Source organism: Pectinophora gossypiella, chromosome Z, assembly GCF_024362695.1.
Source record: "Pectinophora gossypiella chromosome Z, ilPecGoss1.1, whole genome shotgun sequence".
Lineage (NCBI taxonomy): Eukaryota > Metazoa > Arthropoda > Insecta > Lepidoptera > Gelechiidae > Pectinophora > Pectinophora gossypiella.
The window spans coordinates 18,496,326-18,515,964 of NC_065433.1; the positions used below are offsets into that span (position 1 = coordinate 18,496,326).

General features: G+C 38.7%; 1 protein-coding gene across 5 annotated transcripts in view; it reads right to left on the minus strand.

Annotated features, from left to right (window-relative positions):
• Positions 1-19,639, minus strand: part of LOC126380559 (uncharacterized) — a 36,891-nt gene that overhangs the window by 7,153 nt on the left and 10,099 nt on the right. For 2 of the 5 annotated variants that reach the window (XM_050030053.1, XM_050030052.1), the window contains exons 3-17: positions 17,891-18,093; positions 17,059-17,097; positions 15,399-15,490; positions 12,860-13,048; positions 11,321-11,464; positions 10,277-10,426; positions 9,886-9,956; positions 7,968-8,072; positions 6,230-6,352; positions 5,777-5,960; positions 4,910-5,024; positions 4,220-4,358; positions 2,835-3,044; positions 2,226-2,381; positions 1,710-1,850 (exon numbers count right to left, since the gene is read on the minus strand). In XM_050030053.1, coding sequence (XP_049886010.1) covers positions 1,710-1,850; positions 2,226-2,381; positions 2,835-3,044; positions 4,220-4,358; positions 4,910-5,024; positions 5,777-5,960; positions 6,230-6,352; positions 7,968-8,072; positions 9,886-9,956; positions 10,277-10,426; positions 11,321-11,464; positions 12,860-13,048; positions 15,399-15,490; positions 17,059-17,097; positions 17,891-18,093 — 2,061 coding nt within the window. The remainder of the gene's footprint in view (positions 1-1,709; positions 1,851-2,225; positions 2,382-2,834; positions 3,045-4,219; positions 4,359-4,909; positions 5,025-5,776; positions 5,961-6,229; positions 6,353-7,967; positions 8,073-9,885; positions 9,957-10,276; positions 10,427-11,320; positions 11,465-12,859; positions 13,049-15,398; positions 15,491-17,058; positions 17,098-17,890; positions 18,094-19,639) is intronic. The other 3 variants (XM_050030055.1, XM_050030054.1, XM_050030056.1) reach the window with 3 other exon arrangements.

Here is a 19,639-nt window from a genome sequence, read left to right on the forward strand (position 1 = left end):
TGTTTCATGCGATCGGGAATCGAACCCAGGAGGTAGCCGTTGTTTTCTTCTTGTTCCACAACTAAAGCAAGTAATGAAATTTTACACAGTAAAAATAAAATATAAATAGTATGCGTAGCTTTTAGGTCTACTGAGCGCAAACAAAAAATTTACCAATGAGGATGAAAAAAAGTATTTCTCCCAACAGGTGTCGCTATTGTTGAGTTTTCTTAAATTTTGTCAGTTCTCGGTACTATTTGAGTAAACAAAAGTATTGTTTTGGTTATATTTTTTCACTATAACCCTTTGTGCAGCGTGTAACTGCAAAATCATAGTGTAATATTTCTTCTCTAAACATGGGAAAGAAGAAATCTTAGAAAAACGACTTTCCAATCAAAACTGCCTTTTCCAACTGATGGCTTTTCTTTTTCGTAACTCATCCTTCAGATGGGATACACTTCGCGTTGTACCACATTTTATTATATTTGGCAGGACAGTATGGAAGAACTATCAAAATTTAGGAACACTCAACATTGCTGCCGCCTAAATTTGAGCTTCAAGTTTTTATCCTCATTCTTCTAGTAACACTTATGCTAAATGCTGACCAGGGGAGTTAAAAGGGCAAATTGAAGCATCTAAAAAAAATGCATTTTGACATTTTTAGGCATTGCGCACTTACTTTTATAAGGGCACATGTCAAATTACAATATTGGTTTATAGGTGAATTGCTTCGATGTACCCTTCTTAACCTCCCAAAGTCCATAATATATATGGTTATGATGTTAAGATTGACCTCGGATAATGTGAATTTTATGCTTTCACTAATGCCATATCCCGGACACTTCATACAAACAACCTCGATTTACACAGACATTACTCATTGATATTATCTTACACGCACATCTGTGTGTGTGAGACTTCTGACATGTAACTTGTGACTATGTTCGAGGCGATGAGGTAAAGGTAGCTCAGACCCTGGTGGGGAGCGCAGCGTTACCGTTCTGTACGTAGTATTATTCCTTATTCTATGCTAATACTTGACTGCATTTTTGTAGGTATTTTCTTTGGCTATTATAAATAATATACTGTTATTTTATGTGTCCACAGCTCTCCCGTTAATCAACAGAGCGTGTACATTTGTTATAAACATTTAAAAAAATCAAGATAATTCCATGTGGCTACTGTAATGGCAGCTTTGTAGATCGCGCTATAAACCTACCCTAATAAGGTCATCAACTAAAGGATTTATTTTGAGTTTTATGCGCACAGCTGATGCAATGTTGCAACCACGGACATTTTCAAAATACGCTAGGGAGACAATTTCTGAATAAACCGATTTCCCGTTTATATTTGTTTCTAACATTGAATTTATTAATATTACCCTAAAAATAGACAATACAATAATTTTCTGTTTACAAATAATAGGTCACAATTTTATTATAATAATACAATTTGTCGCATAATCAGAAACATACGTAACTTCGTCACGTTCAACTAGGCGTTTAAGTGTTCTGAATCTGACCTGGTCCAAACGAACCCATTACACTAGCGGCATTGCCCCGTTGGCATTGTTTGTTTCTATAAACTGTTTATTGTCTAAAAGTTAACTCAATGTAAATATTACATTTTTTCATATAATGATCATTCGCAGTTGCAAAGCAAAATATTGAAATAAAGAAGAAAAATACAAGTTGAATATTACGCAAGGCAGCTTTTATTTGGATACTTACATTATTTTGTTCGGACAGGTCCAGTAGATCGGCAGTGACGTTGCCGTTGTTGGGTGTGGGGTTCGATTCCTTGGCCGGTGCCGGCGCGGCGTTGTTTGATTGTGGAGCGCTCACTTCCTCTTGAGGTTTTGTTTCTTCTGGCTGCAATATTAAAATATGAGCGTTAAATGTCGCTTAGGTTTCTTTCACATTGATGTAATCAATTTGTACTTACGTAAGTACAATTTTTTGCACAAACGTTTTGCTGCAATATTTACATTTATGTAACCATGTATATCTTTTTGATTTTATTATATTTCACACAATAAACAGTCTACATACGGCCCAATGCTGGGCATGGGCGTCTCGTCAATTAACTAGAGGAGTCTGAAGCATACTTCACCACGCTGCTTCACTGCGATAAAAATTGTATAAACCTCGGTGAAGTGTGAATGCTTCGTTTATCCTGCGTTGGGTGCATCTATGTTTACCACAATTTGGTATATAGCCGTGGGTGTACGTTATGTTAATAATGACCTGACTAGCGGCGAATCCCAGTAAATCTCCAGTGGCGACAGCGTTGCCGTTGTCGGCCGGGGTCGGCGCGGGCTGATCGGCGGCTGGAGCGGCAGGGGTAGACCCCGTCTGCGCCTGCCCTTTGTTCTCCTGTTGCTTCTTATCTTCTTCCGCTTGCTGTCAATATCACAATTATGTTATTTTAATACGATCATTAAAAGTTTGAACGCTAAGAAAATATATTACAGCTAGTCGCAGTTGATGGGAAAGATTAATGTTTCACACTCTTATTTTACTTTTCAAATGCTAAGTTTTGTGTATTCGTTCTAAGACTTCTGAGAATTTACGCAAGCATAATTTGTTTTTGCTATAATCCAGTTCATTCGACAAATATTATTGTGCGCCGATTTATTAAGTTCCTTAGAAAACTGTGAAGACAGAAATTGCGTTATGATAAATTAATTTAAAATAGCAGAATCGTCTTCTTTAGGTGAAATGCTCAAAACGTTTTTAGACCCTACGCTGCTTTATTCAAGTTATCAGTAAAGAAATAGCAACGCGTTTATTCTGCGAACGACTTGAAGGATTATAAATTGCGTCGATTTATATCGAAAATGTCGTGATAAGTACCTTCTTGAGCCGAGTCCGCGCCATGATAGCCTCTACGCGCAACTTGCGCGCTAGCCGCTCCTTCTCCTCTCGCTCGGCCTCCTCCCTGCGGATCTTCTCTGCTTCCTCAGCAGCTTTCCTCTTCTCCTCATCTTCCTTCAAGCGGGCTTGGCGCTCAGACTCTTCGCGCGCCTTACGCTCCGCTTCTTCCCGTTCCAACTGCTGCTGCGCCTATAAACAAAAGATTCTGTCTAGCGGCGAGATTTTACACTAAATATTTATGACACGATGACGGATTAAGCGAGCCGCGTTTCTATGAGTTTATGAGCTTAATGATTAGATGACTTTTCTGATTATTTTCATTCGCTTAAACCATAAAATAACATCGCATTACGTAGATTTCGCTATAACTGAATAGTAAGGCATCAATCACTAAAGCGCAAATAAACAAGAAGTCGCTAATTCGCTCAGCATTTCCTAGACAAACTCAACACTCAACTTAGCGTTTACAATATGCGCTTGTAACGCATATTTTAAATATATTTTCAGAAAATATCTAGCGCATAGCACATCAAAGTAAGATTTAACAAAATACATTGTGAACAAAAATATTTTTACATTTCATCAAGTGGCATGTCATAAGTTCGCCAGCAACATTTTATAACACCAGAAGTTAACACTTCTCTTGACTATGTACAAATATGAGTTGGTGAAACCGCGGCTCGCTAAGGCGTAGCGTAGACCAGACAAGAAGTATCAGCGAAGCGATGACAGTACAAAACCAGTGGTTATTACAGAGAATCAGTATTTCGCAACAATATTCTGAGTAAATCCCATTTCTCTAGGCAGTGTAAGCTAGTATTGTTGAATTGTTTATCTTATACTTTATGACTTACTATATTCTGTAGATATTATTTTACTAATTTGCTCCTTAGTTCGTTCGCTGAAGTATTTTTGTCGAGTCCACGTTGCGCTTAAGTCTTGTATTCAATAGTGCCGCAACACATATATTTTTCTTTCACTGAATACGAAGCTTTACTAGGATAATGCGGGAGCGACATGTTACGCAGATGGTTGACAATGAGCTCTATTTATATTAATAGAGGATCTTAAGTTCAGCATGAGGGTTGAGTTCGCAATTTATTTTACGTTTTTTATCTACTCCACGTGCAGCTGTGTAGCAACTAGGTTTCCTTCAGACAGAGAGCGGTCCCGCGTTCACGTTTTGCTTTCCTCGTAATGTATTACATTACAAAGACATACCCCACACAACAGGCAATGTAACGTAATACAAATCAGATAGTGACTAATTTCGATCTGACCCTCAGCCCAGTAGATTAACATGTAAATATAAGGTGTGTATGTGTGTGTGTGTGTGTATCTTCGTAACATGTCACGATTCTGACCTCAATAGCCTTCCGCAGCTTCTCCTCTTCCATACGGCGTTGCAGCTGCGCCAGCTCTCTCGCCTCCTCCTCCTCCCGCCGCTGCCTCTCTTCTTCTTGCCGCTGTCTCTCTGCTTCCTCTTCGGCCTCGCGCTGTAGTCTGTAATATCACTTTTGTGTTATACTACTTACAGGACGAAACCTGCAATTATATTGCAGGTGCGCTGACGTGCAATGATTGTAACACGCTCAGGGGGGTTAAAATGGCCACATCGAAGCAATTCATCTAAGTAAGCAATATTGCAATTTGACATTTGCTCATCAAAAAGTAAGTGCGCAATGAAAACAAATGTCAAATAGCAATATTGCTTTCTAGTACGTCAGACATATGGAGTGGATCTTCGGCGCGTCTAGCAATGATTGGAGACGTGTGACCGAATACAGATGGCGAGAAATTTACTTGAAAACAACTTCTAAATACACGTGATTTTTCTTGCGTAACTTGCTGTGGGCTTGTCTCCGGCAGTAACTGTTTGAATATGGGTATGATATCAGACAGATTACGATCCCAGGGTCTACATGCATAATGTTGGAGATGATATAATAAATTGGTCAACATTATTATATCACGGCGGAGTATGCTCTATAGCTCTCCCTCTTGTTGATTGACGGGAAGGGCTATCGCAGTATCCGGGATGTTTATGTCATTACCTTTGCCTCTCGAGCTCTGCCTGCCTCTCAAGCTCTTCGCGCGCGCGGCGGCGCCTCTCAGCTAGCGCGGCCTTGGCCTCCTCCTCGGTCGTTATACGGCGAGCCGTCATTGACGCTGCAAACAAACATCGTCAGTCAATAGTAGTAGGCTTGTCCAATGAAATATTTTTTAACGAAAAATCTAGAAAATAGAGCGAACAGATATGGAATGATCTTTCATAAAATACACACTACAGTATTTTCCTTACTATGTAATAGTGCCTTATGAACTTTGTTCATGTTCCCTAACTAAAAAAAAGAATATCATAAATACCCCCTATTTTTCAATAAACCTTTTGTTGGTGGTGGTGTAACTCTCAACGAGGTAAATATTTTAGAAAGTTGTCAACACTGGCCGGAATTAAAAAAATAAGCTGGAAAAAGAACATCCTTTCGGCGGGACATTCACTTAAAATAGGAAGAAAAGCATTTAAGTTGTCTAGGTTTATTACTTGAATTGTAATAATCTTTATTCTTTGCTGTTGACATATAATTCTAGAACATATAAGGCATTTGATTGTTACTGTTTTTGAAGAGAAAATATATGTGGTACAATTTAACTGAGGTGAGGTTTATCATAGTGGTTTACTAGTTTGGAAATTGGGAAAATAGCACACACTAGCTTGCTATTTGGATAATTATATCCATTGAAGTGTAGGATGATAAGAGTGATATATCTATCGTACTAAGCTTTATATCGTCAGTGCGAAAGAGACATATCTCTCATCTCTTTCTTCTTTGTTTGTTCTCTGTTTTGCTGTCATTCTAATTATGCTACGTTTTAAGGGGTATAAGTAGGCAATATATCAGTCAGAAATGACCTCCCACCTGTCATTTCTGAATCATCAGTCTTCTCTTGCGAAGGTTCCTTCTTCTCCTCTCGTTTGTCTTCTTTCTTCTCGACTGGCTTCTGTGCTTCTGCTTTGTGTTCGTTGGCAATCTCTACCGGTTTGGGGGTTTCGGTCGCTTTCTCTTGCGGCTTAACTTCTACGGTTTCTTTGTTTTCGCTTACCTGTACAGTGCGTGAAACAATTTTAAGTTTTGTAATATTAAGTAAAGAAAAGAAAGTTTTAAAAAAAGTGCAGTATGACAGAACCATAGTCTGTATTATTTAAAGGTAATGGAAATTTTGGTAATATTGCAGAATCTGATAATTATTTAAATAAGTACAAAGGTAATAATATATTATATTATGTTGTGCCTATCATGGTAATGTAATCACCGCTGCTGAAATTATACTTGGAATGATATTTTATTCTACGAATGTGATATTCACATTACCTTAACATCTACATTTTGGTTGTGAGCGTGCGTTTGCTCCTCTCCATTCTGGATCTGCAAGGCTTCCAGTTTTTGTGTCACCTCGATTGCGCTCACCTGGTTCTTGTCTGTTATGACGTGATTCTGAAAGAAAAAACACAATGAGAATGATGCATTCGAAGAGGGTCGCGTCCTAGGTTCAGGATAAATTATGAAATACTGATTACTAAATAAAGACAGATCTAAAACTAACGAAAACCATTTTCTTTTTCTATCTTCTTCTATCGTGTGGGTTGTGAGGTGAATTACCAACCCTATCAACCCCCTGCCCCTGCTGTCTCTGGTGTCAGGGTTATTATAGAGCCGCCAAAGGCCCCTTGACATGGCTTATGTAACGACTACATACTTACATGAGTGAGTAGTAACCGGGACCAACGGTTTAACGTGGCTTCCGAATCACGGATCATCCTATTTTTTGGACAATCAGGTGGTGGTTTTTTCTATTTAACTTATTTAATCAAGAAGTACGTAATAATACGACGGACATTTTGACACGTTTTTCTATGACGTCACAGGGTGCTTTTTCATACAAATTCCATAGTAATTTAGTGTTTTGACGTTTAGTAAAACTTAACTGATTTGAGTAGTTGGAAACTACCCTATTAGATGGACAACCATTATCTTCTTTGTCATATCTAATTTGAAATTATTATACACAGACGATTGTGTTTTGATAAATGATACCAATTACACAAAATACTTACGTCGTGTTTTGCTAAATAACCTACATTTATTGTATCTTTAGTTGGTACATTTAGAAATAGCATTGAACGACTATTATAAATATGTGCGTCATTCATTGTTTAATTTCACTATTTACATTAATACACCTTTGTAATTCTGATGACACCTGTTCTGTGGTTAGATAGGTCTCAAGGTGTTATAACTTTGATTCAAATACCAGGATTTTTGTAATATATATATTGTACATGACAATATAATGTAAACTGAATAACTTAAGTAAATAAATATAACTTAAACATAGCTGGCGAGGAGAGGGCGTACATACAATACATTTCAGCCTACCCCTTGGTGTGATGCTGTTATTTCATAGTTACAAGTACATCCTCTTCATAGAAACTTTGCAAAAAAGGTTATTATAAAGTTAGTGATTATTTAGAAGATATGAATGCATGGGATTAACTGTCTGAGAACTGATATTAGGTAGCTAAATTACTCAATATTTTACGTTTATTTTTTTTTTTAAGAACTTCTAGGGCCCTGTGCCGAGGTTTTTCTTGCAGCTTCTTTTCACCGGCTATAAAGGTTGTGAGAAGCTGCAGTAGTTTAAGACGGATGAGACGTTCGTTATGTAAAAATTGACGATTGAAAGCGTAACTATGTTACCTATGAATTTGATAGCGACTCTAGTATGTGTAATGTGATGTGGTACGCACACATCAGAAATTACATGATGATAAATGACAGGATGAGTCACTTTTTCTCTTCTGAAAACTGATCAAATACAGGACAGGGGATAAAAATTAAGTTTTTGTAATCGTTAAAATATACTTTCACGGGACGCGTCGGCCATTCAATTCCGTACAATATTGCCATGCAAAAAATATTATTAAATATTTTATACTTGTGTTGCCAGCAACAGGGGAAGGAGCAATGTATGTACATGTCTAGTAAGTAGGTTTGTGTAGTTGTAGGAGACACGTGACTGTTTAAACTAAACTAAAAAGAAGGAACTTACATTGATCTTAGCGACTTCTTTGTCGACGCTAGGCTCCTTAGAAGCGGCTGGTGTCGGAGACAAGGTGCGTCCGGGCGACGCTGACAGCGACTTGCCGCGCGGAGTCTGTATACATAAGATTCAAGGTTCAATTTGGTCCCGGTTTGCTTACGTAAATATTGGCCCCGATCCCTGCAGATACCATCTTATTTTATTTTAAGTTATATCTATCATTTTCTTATCCGCCGAAAAGGAAAGGGACGGATAATTGACAGCTGTTAATTTTAAAAAAGAATGAATAAATGGGAGAATCAAACAGGTATCTCGCTGGTATACAAACCGTTTGACGTGTGCTGTCAACTTAATTCTGTCGGCTTATTGGTCAATGTAAAATTTTTAGATGTTTGTGTGATTATATTTGTACCTAAAATCGATGTGTGTTCCATAAATTTTATTACCTGTCCCTTTTCTTTTCGGCCGAAAAGAAAATGTAAGTTAAAATAATATTAGGCGATGTCTACAGGAATTAGCACTAGTTACTATAGTCACAGCCTCCGTGGTCTAGTGGTTAGAGCATTAGGCTCACGATCTGGAGGTCCGGGTTCGATTCCCGATGGGGGCATTGTCGAAATCACTTTGTGACACTGTCCTTTGTTTGGTAAGGACTTTTCAGGCTTGAATCACCTGATTGTCCGAAAAAGTAAGATGATTCCGTGCTTCGGAGGGCACGTTAAGCCGTTGGTCCCGGCTATTAGCCGTAAAAACACCTCCACCAACCCGCATTGGAGCAGCGTGGTGGAGTATGCTCTATACCCCCTCCGGTTGATTGAGGGGAGGCCTGTGCCCAGCAGTGGGACGTATATAGGCTGTTTATGTATGTATGTACTATAGTCACTGTGATCCTGTGGTTTATAGTCACTGATCATTATTGTGCAGGTACACCAGCTTTCCTATCAATCGGGAAGAGCCGGTAGGAACCCCGGTACCGGACTTGCACCAATGAGTTATTAATTTTGAGTTAAGTTTTTAAATATTTTTTAATCGTTCTATACTTAATGTGATCCAAAAATCAAGCAACAACTAGTTTTATATATGCGTCGGCAATTACATTACATTTTTGAATATTTTTTTTTTATGTCATAGATATTAACAAACGGCCTCTGTGGTCCAGTGGTTGAGCGTTGGACTCACGATCCGGAGGCCCCGGGTTCAAATCCCGGTGGGGACATATCACAAAACTCACTTTGCGATCCCTAGTTTGGTTAGGACATTACAGGCTGATCACCTGATTGTCCGAAAGTAAGATGATCCGTGCTTCGGAAGGCACGTTAAGCCGTTGGTCCCGGTTACTATTTACTGATGTAAGTGAGTAATCGTTACATGAGCCATGATAGGGGCCTTTGGCGGTTCAATCATAACCCTGACACCAGGGTCGATGAGGCTGGTATTCTACGTCACAACCCACACGATAAGAAGAAGAACAAAAATAATGCTATTTACTGCACTCGTCAAAAAGCCCGCCCCTGACTAATCCGGGCGCGAAGGTGCCCATTACACTTTTGAATAATTATGTACCCCAGCAATGAGAAATGAACATCTATCGTGTGTTTGGGGAACGTCGGTTGGAAAATCCCTCATTTAAGAGCCGCGCTCTTGTCGGTGTGGCATTTTCTATGCTACTTATTTATGGAAAAAAAAAGGGCAGTAGTTTCCCTCTTGCCGTCCGCCCCTCAGTACTCAGCCTGAAGTGAGTGGGGGACCCTCTATGATATATAAGTATATACCTGACGGCAAATACTAAGCTGTTACGATCGTGTTCGATCGATCTTACAATAAAAACGGCGATTGTACGAAGTTGCGCATTCCGCTAACAATGCCCTTATACGACAATGCCCTAGTAGATGGTAAAACTTTCCCTATTTGAAGTCTGTCAACTTGCCTTATCGTGATCTTTGGCTGGCTTTGGCTTTCTGTGTACTGGCGGCTTGCCGTCTGCCGGATTGGTTGAAGCTGAAACATTAGGTTTAATTACACGTCTATTTAACAAACATAAATCTAATCTGTCTAATGTTGTGGACAGAGTAACAAGTATTCAACAGACAACTTGGAGACACGTTTGGTGTGAAGTGCCTGGGATAAACATAACGGCGTAACTGCATGGCGGCTAATAGCCCATCATCCGTATTACACTAATCTTTTGTCTGTTTTTACAACAACCCAGGGAAGATAAACTGCTGAACGCGGTCCATGTGCTTTATTCGCTGCCAGCCCAACAAAATCAGTTTTTATTTAAAGCGTAATAAATAGGATAAATAAATTGTAGTACTGACCAGGTTTAGCGGCAGCGTGCATAGAGACGGGTCGTGGGCGACGAGGTGTGGTCTGTCCGCGCCGCGGCACGTCTCCGCCGGCCATGGTCGTGCCGTCGCGCGACACCGAGGGCGTCGTCGCCACGCTTAGCGACATCATGTCACCGCCGCCTAACGGTCACATACTATTATATAAGCACGTACAGAAACTCACTCTCGGAATACCTAGCGAGGTGCGCGTAGCCACAAATAATCAGAACACAATCTACAGCCATCTGGTACCACGTCTTCAAGTGAATACCATGTACCGCTTGGTGATATAACATCACCCGTGACTGAAAATAAGCAGCTGAACGCGTTCTATTTTTTATTCGCTCCCAGTCCAATAATAAAATATATAATCTTTATTATATTTATTTTCTTTTGACGACTTACGTAGGGCACTGGCCTTTCCCAGTTTCCCAGTCAGTTTTGCAGTTGTATCTACCATAAGGTTTTGAACTAAACTGATAGCATTAAGCATTTCTTATTCTCACAAGTGTAAGAAACATTGCAATACAGAAAGAACGTGCCTAGTTTAATATCCACAGATAATATCTGATTACTGTCTATGATAGTTTATAGTTATACATTGAAACCATGTGCTTGGGTGATTCTAACTAAAAGGTGTATGTAATAATCCAGTATATCTCTGAAACTGACAATATTGTTTTTACTTACATTAAATGGTTTACGTGTACATACATAGACACATTTAACATTTAGTTATTTACACAGCTAATTAAATAAGCACATTGAACAGTGATTGTTAATTGGCACATCATAATATTAAAGTAATACTGTGAGTGATATGATAACACTTATATGAAGGGACATCGATCGATGGATGTATGTACTATGAAAGCCCAAGACTTGTGTAAAGTTACGAAATGTATTTGCAAATATTGGCGACTGTTGTGGCCAACGTGTTGGTAGAGACGGTTTGCAGAACATGCTGTAAAAAACAGTTCGAAAGTAAAAGTGTTGGTCACGTGTTTGCCGATGTTGGGCCAACGTTATGCGTACCTCTGGGCGTGTTGACTCCTGTGCCGGCAATGGAGGCCGGGCGTGGCTTCCTCGGGGCCGAAGCAGCTCGTCGGACTACGCCTGTCGCGTTGGACATGGCGCTGCCCGGCCTAGAACCCGGCGTCGTCTCTCCCGACCGCGTCTCTGCGTACACCACGCTTATGTACAAGCTGCACTACGCTATAATACGACTCAGTGTCAAGGAATACGGAATAGGTACCTAGGGAACATTGAGGATGATAGAAGGTAGGAATAGCTTTAAAGCCTAAATAGGATTTGTGTGTATTTAGATGATACTACGCTCAGTGGGTAGGCCCGCTACAAGGTGGACCGACGATCTGGTGAAGGTTGCGGGAAGCCGCTGGATGCGGGCAGCGCAGGACCGATCGTCGTGGAGATCCTTGGGGGAGGCCTATGCCAGTAATTTAATAAAGCCATAAGGAGGGATAAGGGATTTGTATGGATTGTTGTTTTTGACGAGAAGAATGTAAATCGTGTCATGTTTATTATGTTCTTATTAAGATAAAAGTTATTTATGTGCAGTAAATTAAGTTGCAGATTTAATCGTATCATTTCTTTAATTGTATTTTTATATGTACATGTAAGTAATGCATAGCTAATGTAAAAGTGCAGTATAGTTTTATGTAGTGTCCCAATGATGTACATTAGAGTCCACTTACCTCGTTACGATGGAAGGACCGTTACCCATGTTGAGACAATGAAAACCAGTGAAAGAGCGATGCGAGACTCCCGCACAACTTAGAAAAAAGAAGCGACTACCGAAAACCTTCACACCTTTGTAAACCCAAATAGTAAAAGAATACAAGTATTAACAGACCACCGTTGTTTGAAGCCCAGAGATCACAAGACACCTCCAATTTTCTTCTTTATTAGTGGAAAATAGACGAACTCGAGATGCGGTGTAAATTCGTAATTACGAATTATTCATAATTATAAAACATCCATTAATCATGAACGCCAAAGTGCCATTTCAAACGCGGCATAGCTCTGATCAGCCATATCCAGCTTATAAAATCAAATATAAATAAATAATTTCAGTTAGCATCAGCTCTGCAAAGCATTTATTCAACAGTGCAGTAAACACCAAGGGTTATGTTGGTACAATTAATACAGATTTGCGTCATAAATAAGTCTTCAAGTACCAGCATGTACAATGTTTATTCTTAATCGTTTCTAATTTTAGAGTTCGTGGACTTTGAGTCGGTATCAAAGTCTATAGACATTGCGAATTGAATTGACTTATTACAAAGTGATCGACTCTGTTGAGTAAGGGCCCGATATCCCTCTTCTGCTTAAGAAAGCAGAGGTGTCAAATCAATGATAAGGTCGTATTTTTTTTTATACCAAATGCCACCATTCTGCATTTAATACGTTAAGAAACTGTCGACGGAGTAACGAGCTTACCCAGAAAGAGTCTTAATTATATTCAGTTATAGTTACAATCCTGCCAAGCCCTAAAGCGCCCGAAACACGAAGCGAAGCACCCAAGCTGTAGAGTAATCAGATCAGTCATCTTACGGGTCCTGTTGAGGTGATGCATGGAGGGCGAGGCGGAGTGGAGCGGCCGCTGCGAGGGGATCTTGTCGAGTCTGGTCATCGAGTAAGCCCTACCTGGGGCCCGCGGTGCCGGCAGTGTAGGTACCAAGTCGGTGCGGCGCCTAGCCACCGACGACCACATTACGGGCTGCGGTGAGCGGTCGGGCTCGTCTGGAAATTTTATATTATTATTAATTTTTCTTTCATTACCTTGGTCTAACAAAGTTGGGCGAAGCGTGGGAGGGTGGATGTACCTCCGACTACCCCAATTGGGATATAGTTGTGAGGTTATGTTGTTATATTCTGTATTAAATAAGCAAGCACATAGTAGTTTTTTTGAACCTATAACAACTCTGACAACGGGGTAAATGAGCTCAGTCATCCACCTTACAACCTACACGAAAGAAAATTACTCTATCAATCTTATCCAGCAACAAAAGAGGATTAGTAATATTTTAGAGAGCAATAAACTTAGCCCTGTAATAACTTTCTATAGCAAGTACCCAACTGGTCATTGCTCAAGTAATGAATAAGTCCCAGGGGGAATATATAGCATAAGAGTCAACTGTGATTCAGAATACTGTTGTTTTTCCTTCTACGGCATCATAAAGTACAATTGGCGTTATGTACTGTTGGATAAACTCACTTTAACGTGCGAGCCGCTTGTTTTAAACAATAGCAAAGTATAATTATTTATTTTTTAGCTTAAAATTTGTATTAATAAATGACAATAGTTCTACATACCAAAACATATTACTTATTTTAAAATGCTAAGTATATTATACTGCGTATGCAGTCTTTATTCTGTATATAAGCATAAACATGTAGACGTACAAACAGTCGGCTCCTTATAGCTTACACTTCGTATTAGCATAATCTTTTCTAATCCGACGCAAGGCCACTGAGTAGATTAAGCGGACTTTGTAAATGTCCTCAATACCCATTGCATCTTTTTCACGTCGACATGTCTTTACGTAAGCCTTTATGCATTAAGATCTTTGAGAGTACACAACCCACGTAAACTTACGCCCAATAACGTGTTTGTCAACGACAAATCATAAAATGCTAATCTAGAAATAGAAGCCAGATTAAGATGACCAAACCTTACAATTAGCAGTCTCGATCTGTATGAAAATAGCGAGTACTTTCTGTGGTTCTGCTAAAAAAAATCACATGAGCATGAGATTTTGCAAATGGCGCTTATGAGTTTTTTTTACTCTTTAACCACGGTTTAATTATTGTGTATTTTTTCTAGCATATCATTTTTCTTTTTAACTTATCATCGAATTTTAATTATCATTTGAGTAACAATGAGTACGAAGTTTAACCGCTATTACTGATGACGTATAGTCATACAAATTCCATAGGAAAAAAAAACATTTTGACGATTCGTAAAAACTCATTTGACTATTCTACTACCGGCAGTCATGAGAAGGCAAACCTTGTCTACGCATACATTTATTGCATAGTGATAAGTTATATCCATCGTGTAAAATTCAACTATCTATATCGACACACGATAAGCAGTATGGACCATTCCATTTTCTTTTCGTCCATATGACGTTGCGTGGAATGTCAATGTCTTTGTGAATATCACCTACGATATTCAAGATCATAATATATTTATGTGGGACGTATATAGGCAGTTTATGTTATGTTATACTTAAAAACAACTAAAAACTTACAGAAACTTGAAAACATGACGCATCCTTTGGCAGCATTAAAAGGAAAATTGAATGACATTTATTATAAAAATTCAGTTAATAAAACAGTTTTAGAGTCTGTGGTGTGTCTAAATAGCAAGCGGATGCTCAACGGGTACAGAAAATGAACAATTTGATTATTAAATTTACTATCAAATGTTGTCCTGTTCTCTTTATTAAAGTTGTAAAGCCCGTCGCATGAATATGTATATGCATTACAACATTTGAGTAGTAGATCAACGTTCAACGAAGATAACAATGAAAGGTTCTCGAAAACTTAGCCCTAACACCAAAGAAAAGTAAGTGATCATTGAATTTTTTGGTGTTATGTAGGCATAATTTTCAAAAAGCTTACATTGTTTTCTCCGTTGAACGTTGGCCGTAAACACCTCCATTAACCCGCAGCGGGGTATGCTCCATACCCCTCTGGTTGATTGAGGGGACAGTATGACGTGTATAGGCTGTTTATGTTATGTTACCAATAACACAAAGTCATCATGCACGCAAGTAGATTTATGAGAAACACATAACTCTTTAGTAGAGGCTTTAAAAGAGTTTGGGCCGCGGAAAACTTGAGTATAGACTTTCAGTTTAGGGTTCGAACCTGTCTGTTCTGTGTGTGTTAATAAATCACTCAATCAATCAGTCGGTCCGTCAGTCATTTATTTCGAAGACTTTTTGACATAGACAAGGACTTAGTTCACTTGTCCTCCAGGGTATGTTCTTGATGAGTCTTTGCTTTATTTGATTCGTTTTATACGTACACACGAAGAATGTATGTACTAAATTTGTTTATTGTACTGTATACTTTACCGTACCTTTGTTATCGATGTCGGAGTCAAGTTGTAACGCTGAGGCGCGCTTTGTGAGTGGCGCAGACGCGAACATCACATTGGTTGTTGATGCCGCCCTGAAACATGCCCAGACATTTGTTGTACAGTCACAGTCATGAGGTGAATAAGTACAGTTGTAGATTCGACAGACTTAGCCGAGCGTAATTAGTTGCCAGTTAAACAACACGCTAATCAAAAATAGGCTATTTATGTATTGCGCGCATGCTGCGACGCTTAATCAGTAATTAGTATGCATGTTGCTTTAAGTTATGTTTATATACACAAAGCTACGTTATATACTTAGTACATGCACGCATGATTATGGAATAAATAAGGTCATGTCATGGCGGTCTAACTACTTGACTTGGATTTAAATCGTATAATAAATAAAGTCACAAATTTCGCCATTGACAAATCCGCCATGTCTGAAATAAGGCTATTGTTTTATGGAGACAATGGAGCCGTGCTAAAATAATAATATAGGAAGGAAGGTGACGTCACCGGGTCACTGGACCATGGCGGAAACAGCGGCGTGGACGTGTGTTATGGGTGACTTATGGAGCCGTGCAATAAGGTAACCGATCACCGTGAAATGTCGACTCCATACGTCCCGGAAATAAATTTAGATACTCTTTTGAACACCAAGATATTTCCGATCGAATAGCTCTCCATTTACCATTCACTCTAAAAGATTAGTAACTACTGAGCAATTAGTACACACTAACAATATTCCAGACCTAAAATAAATAGAAAACTTATTTAGTAGAACATTCTTTTTAACCTTGAAACTAGAGCTATTAGTGCTATCATAATTACCCCAGCTCATGCAAACTAACCCTCATGCGTAGTATGGGCCTACTAAACTGTTTTAGTCCCTATCTCTCCTAATAATAAGGGTTACAAATGATACTAATTATTGTTTAATTATTGTATGATTTGAGTAAGTCAAAATCAGTAACAGATAGTAGGTACGTTGACGAGGAAACAACATTTACAACAAATTAGTATGTAAGCATTTTATGACCATAATTATTAACAAATATTGCCACCAACGTAATAAATGTTAGTCTTTAGTTAAGAAATATAATTATGGACGAAGTTGTCCAACTGCTTTAGTGAATGTACATGAAGATGGGTTATACAAATGTGGCAGGTATGTGTTATGATTACTAGAACATTCGATTGGTAGCGTTAAATGTACACGGGACAGTAGGCTAGGAATGCGACCTAAATAATTTAGTGTCTAGAAATTGGAATCTCCGAGTTCAATAGTTCAGGTTTCGTAGAAATTTTGACAGGAATGTTTGTTGTTGTAACATTATGCCATTATGTTACAAAATTCTGATATCTCAATTATTGTTTCTTTTTAAAGTTTACTAACGACTGTTTGTAATCTAATCTGCTTTTTATTCTAGAAAGTTAGATTGAATTATTTAGATTAAAATTCATTGTACCTACCGAATACCTTTGTACCTAGTTATCTGCATCGATTAGTGCCAAAATTTGCATTCTACTAAAGTTTGTATTCTACTTCTTCGAGTTGGTTGCTATTAGTAACTGTTAAATCAAAATACTCTAACTAAAATTATTAGTAGAAAATTATTCAAAGGAAAGACGCAACAAAAAGAAAATAAAAACTGCTTACAGTGATTCAAAAAAGTTCATCTGATCTATGGGGTTGGTACTGGAGATGGGAAAACAAAACAAAAATAAATTAGTAAAATAATCAGGTATTTGGATCATCCTGTTATGATTTTAGGAAAATATAACCCACAACCGAAATTGGACCAACAAAGCAAAGCCAAAATGTGAGTTTCTTAAAACAAAACAGGGTGTAGTTATCGTCGGTTTCCCCGCCATCTTGTGCTGACGACATCTGTAGTCAATTCATAAAATAGAAGCTGCATTGTAAACCCACTACTCTATAGATTCAAAAAGGTCTTATAAGAAAGTTGGAATGATGCCAATATCACTTAAGGATGTTGGGACCCTAGCCAGTTTTAATCCGTTACCTAGATGGCGTACGTATAGCGCATTCAGTGCAAAACGTAAATAAATTGGTCTTTTTCTCATTTACCATTATTTCTGAGGCTTCATTTTATTTTTGCCACAAGAGGTAAAATAATAATTTAAATTATTGATTAAACATACATTCCCATACAAAAGTATTTAGTAAGTTTCTGTATTTTTGTTACATATTTAAACGTAAATATACCTGTACTAAACTTTTTTTATATGTAGTTTCTTATAATAAGTAATAAAAAGAACATTTATAGCAAAAAAACCGAAAGTGTCGAGAGAGGCGAGGATCGAGCGGGGGCCTCACGTTTATTTTATAGTATATAGCCACGGTCCCAACACCCTTAAGTGAGAGCCTTTGGAATCGTGAGAGCCGTGAATGTCTGAGGACAGATGGAGTGGTGTTGGCAAACGTTTTGCTGGCATTGTGACGATGGTATTCAAGGTCGGGGCATTACCTGCGCGCGGCCCAAAAGAAGCCTGCGGAATCTAGGGGCTCGAGGAGTCGTGGTGTGGACGAGCCAAAGGCAAAAGCGGGGCGCGGCGCGGAGCGGGCGGCGCGCGCACGCTCCAGCCGCTCCGTGCGCTCGCGCTCGCGCTGCAGCAGCGCCTCCCGCCGAGATATGGACGCCTCCCATATCGCGCGCTTGCGCTCCTCCACCTGCAATACAACACACGTTATCCACATGCACTTACAGTCACAACAAACAAACTAGCTACAACAATCACTTTACAGGCGATAATTGAATCTGGATGCGACACTTTTGTTTTTCATACATGTTATGTTCTTAGCTGCACGTATGAGACTGGTTGCTATCAAATATAATTTAAGATAATAGAATGATGATTAATAACGTTATCAGTTTGCAAGGAAGTGACTCGACGGTGGATTCAGAGAAGGTGAATACGTTTTTCCGTTGAATATCTCTAGTTTACTATACGTATACGGTAAAAGGACTAGGTCCAAACGATAGTTCAGACGTATAAGTAAGATACATCTACTACTAGTATCTACACATAATAATAAACTAGCAAGCAATTTCGGTACAAGTGAGTATATCTCTTCAATTTCTTATCGCTTTAATGGGACAAAATATTAATGATAAAAGTAGAGAATAAGTGTAATATCTAAGTCATCATCATCACTAATTTAAGAGCCACGCTCTTGTCGGTAGCATCCTTCATGCTACTTTTTAGGGAAAAATAGAGCAGTGGTTTCCCTTTTGCCTTCTGCCCACCTAAGTAATTGCCTAAGTAATTGGTTAAAAAAGAAAAGTTGGATCGCTAGAAAGTAAAACGTAACAAATCAGATCAAGCCACAATAAAAGAATAAATATGACTGCCTACCACACGTCACGCGATTACCCGGTTGTAAGTGCGGCGAGACCAGTGAATGTCAAACATATGGAAAACCGAGGTATTTTTGCGATGTCCGTGTCTGCGTCATCGGCGTTCCCGGCTTCTAACCCAAATTGCCAAGTGTGTCAATGTCATGATTCGCGCCTGTCAAGCGGCCGCCTAACAAGCATCACACACGATTTTATCACATATTTTATAAATAGGCATATTAGGAGGGTCACTAATGTCGATCTCTGATATCTTCTACCAATGTTACCTAAGTATCAAAAATCACATTGTCTGCCGTTTTGTTTTTATATTTATAAACAAAGCCTATTACAATGTCTATGATTATTGTTATGGTTCCAATGGTACTTTAAACATTCGCTATTATAATTACTTTGGGCTACGCGTTTCGATTGAAATAATTTTGGCTTTATAAAAATGTATGCGAAGTATAATAACGCTGATCATGATTTCATTTAAAAATAGTTTTTACGTCTTCAAGCGCACAAAGGACGAAACATTGAATGAATGATTTTTTTATAATACGACATGCTAAACAAAGAACTTACTGGAGCGATTAACGAGTTTGCAGTTAAGTAAAAAAAAAATAAGTATGCCGTCTCTGACAGATGCAATGCCAATAATAAAATAAGCCCCGGATAGTGTTCGACGGTAGGTAAATACCAGAGTCCGTATAGTCTAGGACATCCACGTCAGTCGCATGCAGGCACAGTCGGGTAGGAAATAAATTTATTAAAAAAATAACCATTCCAGGCAGCCTTTGAGTCTGTTGAGGTTGAAACAGACAGCATATCCTAATAGGAAATTCAATGCTGACTGAACACAGGTCACGTTTTCCATAT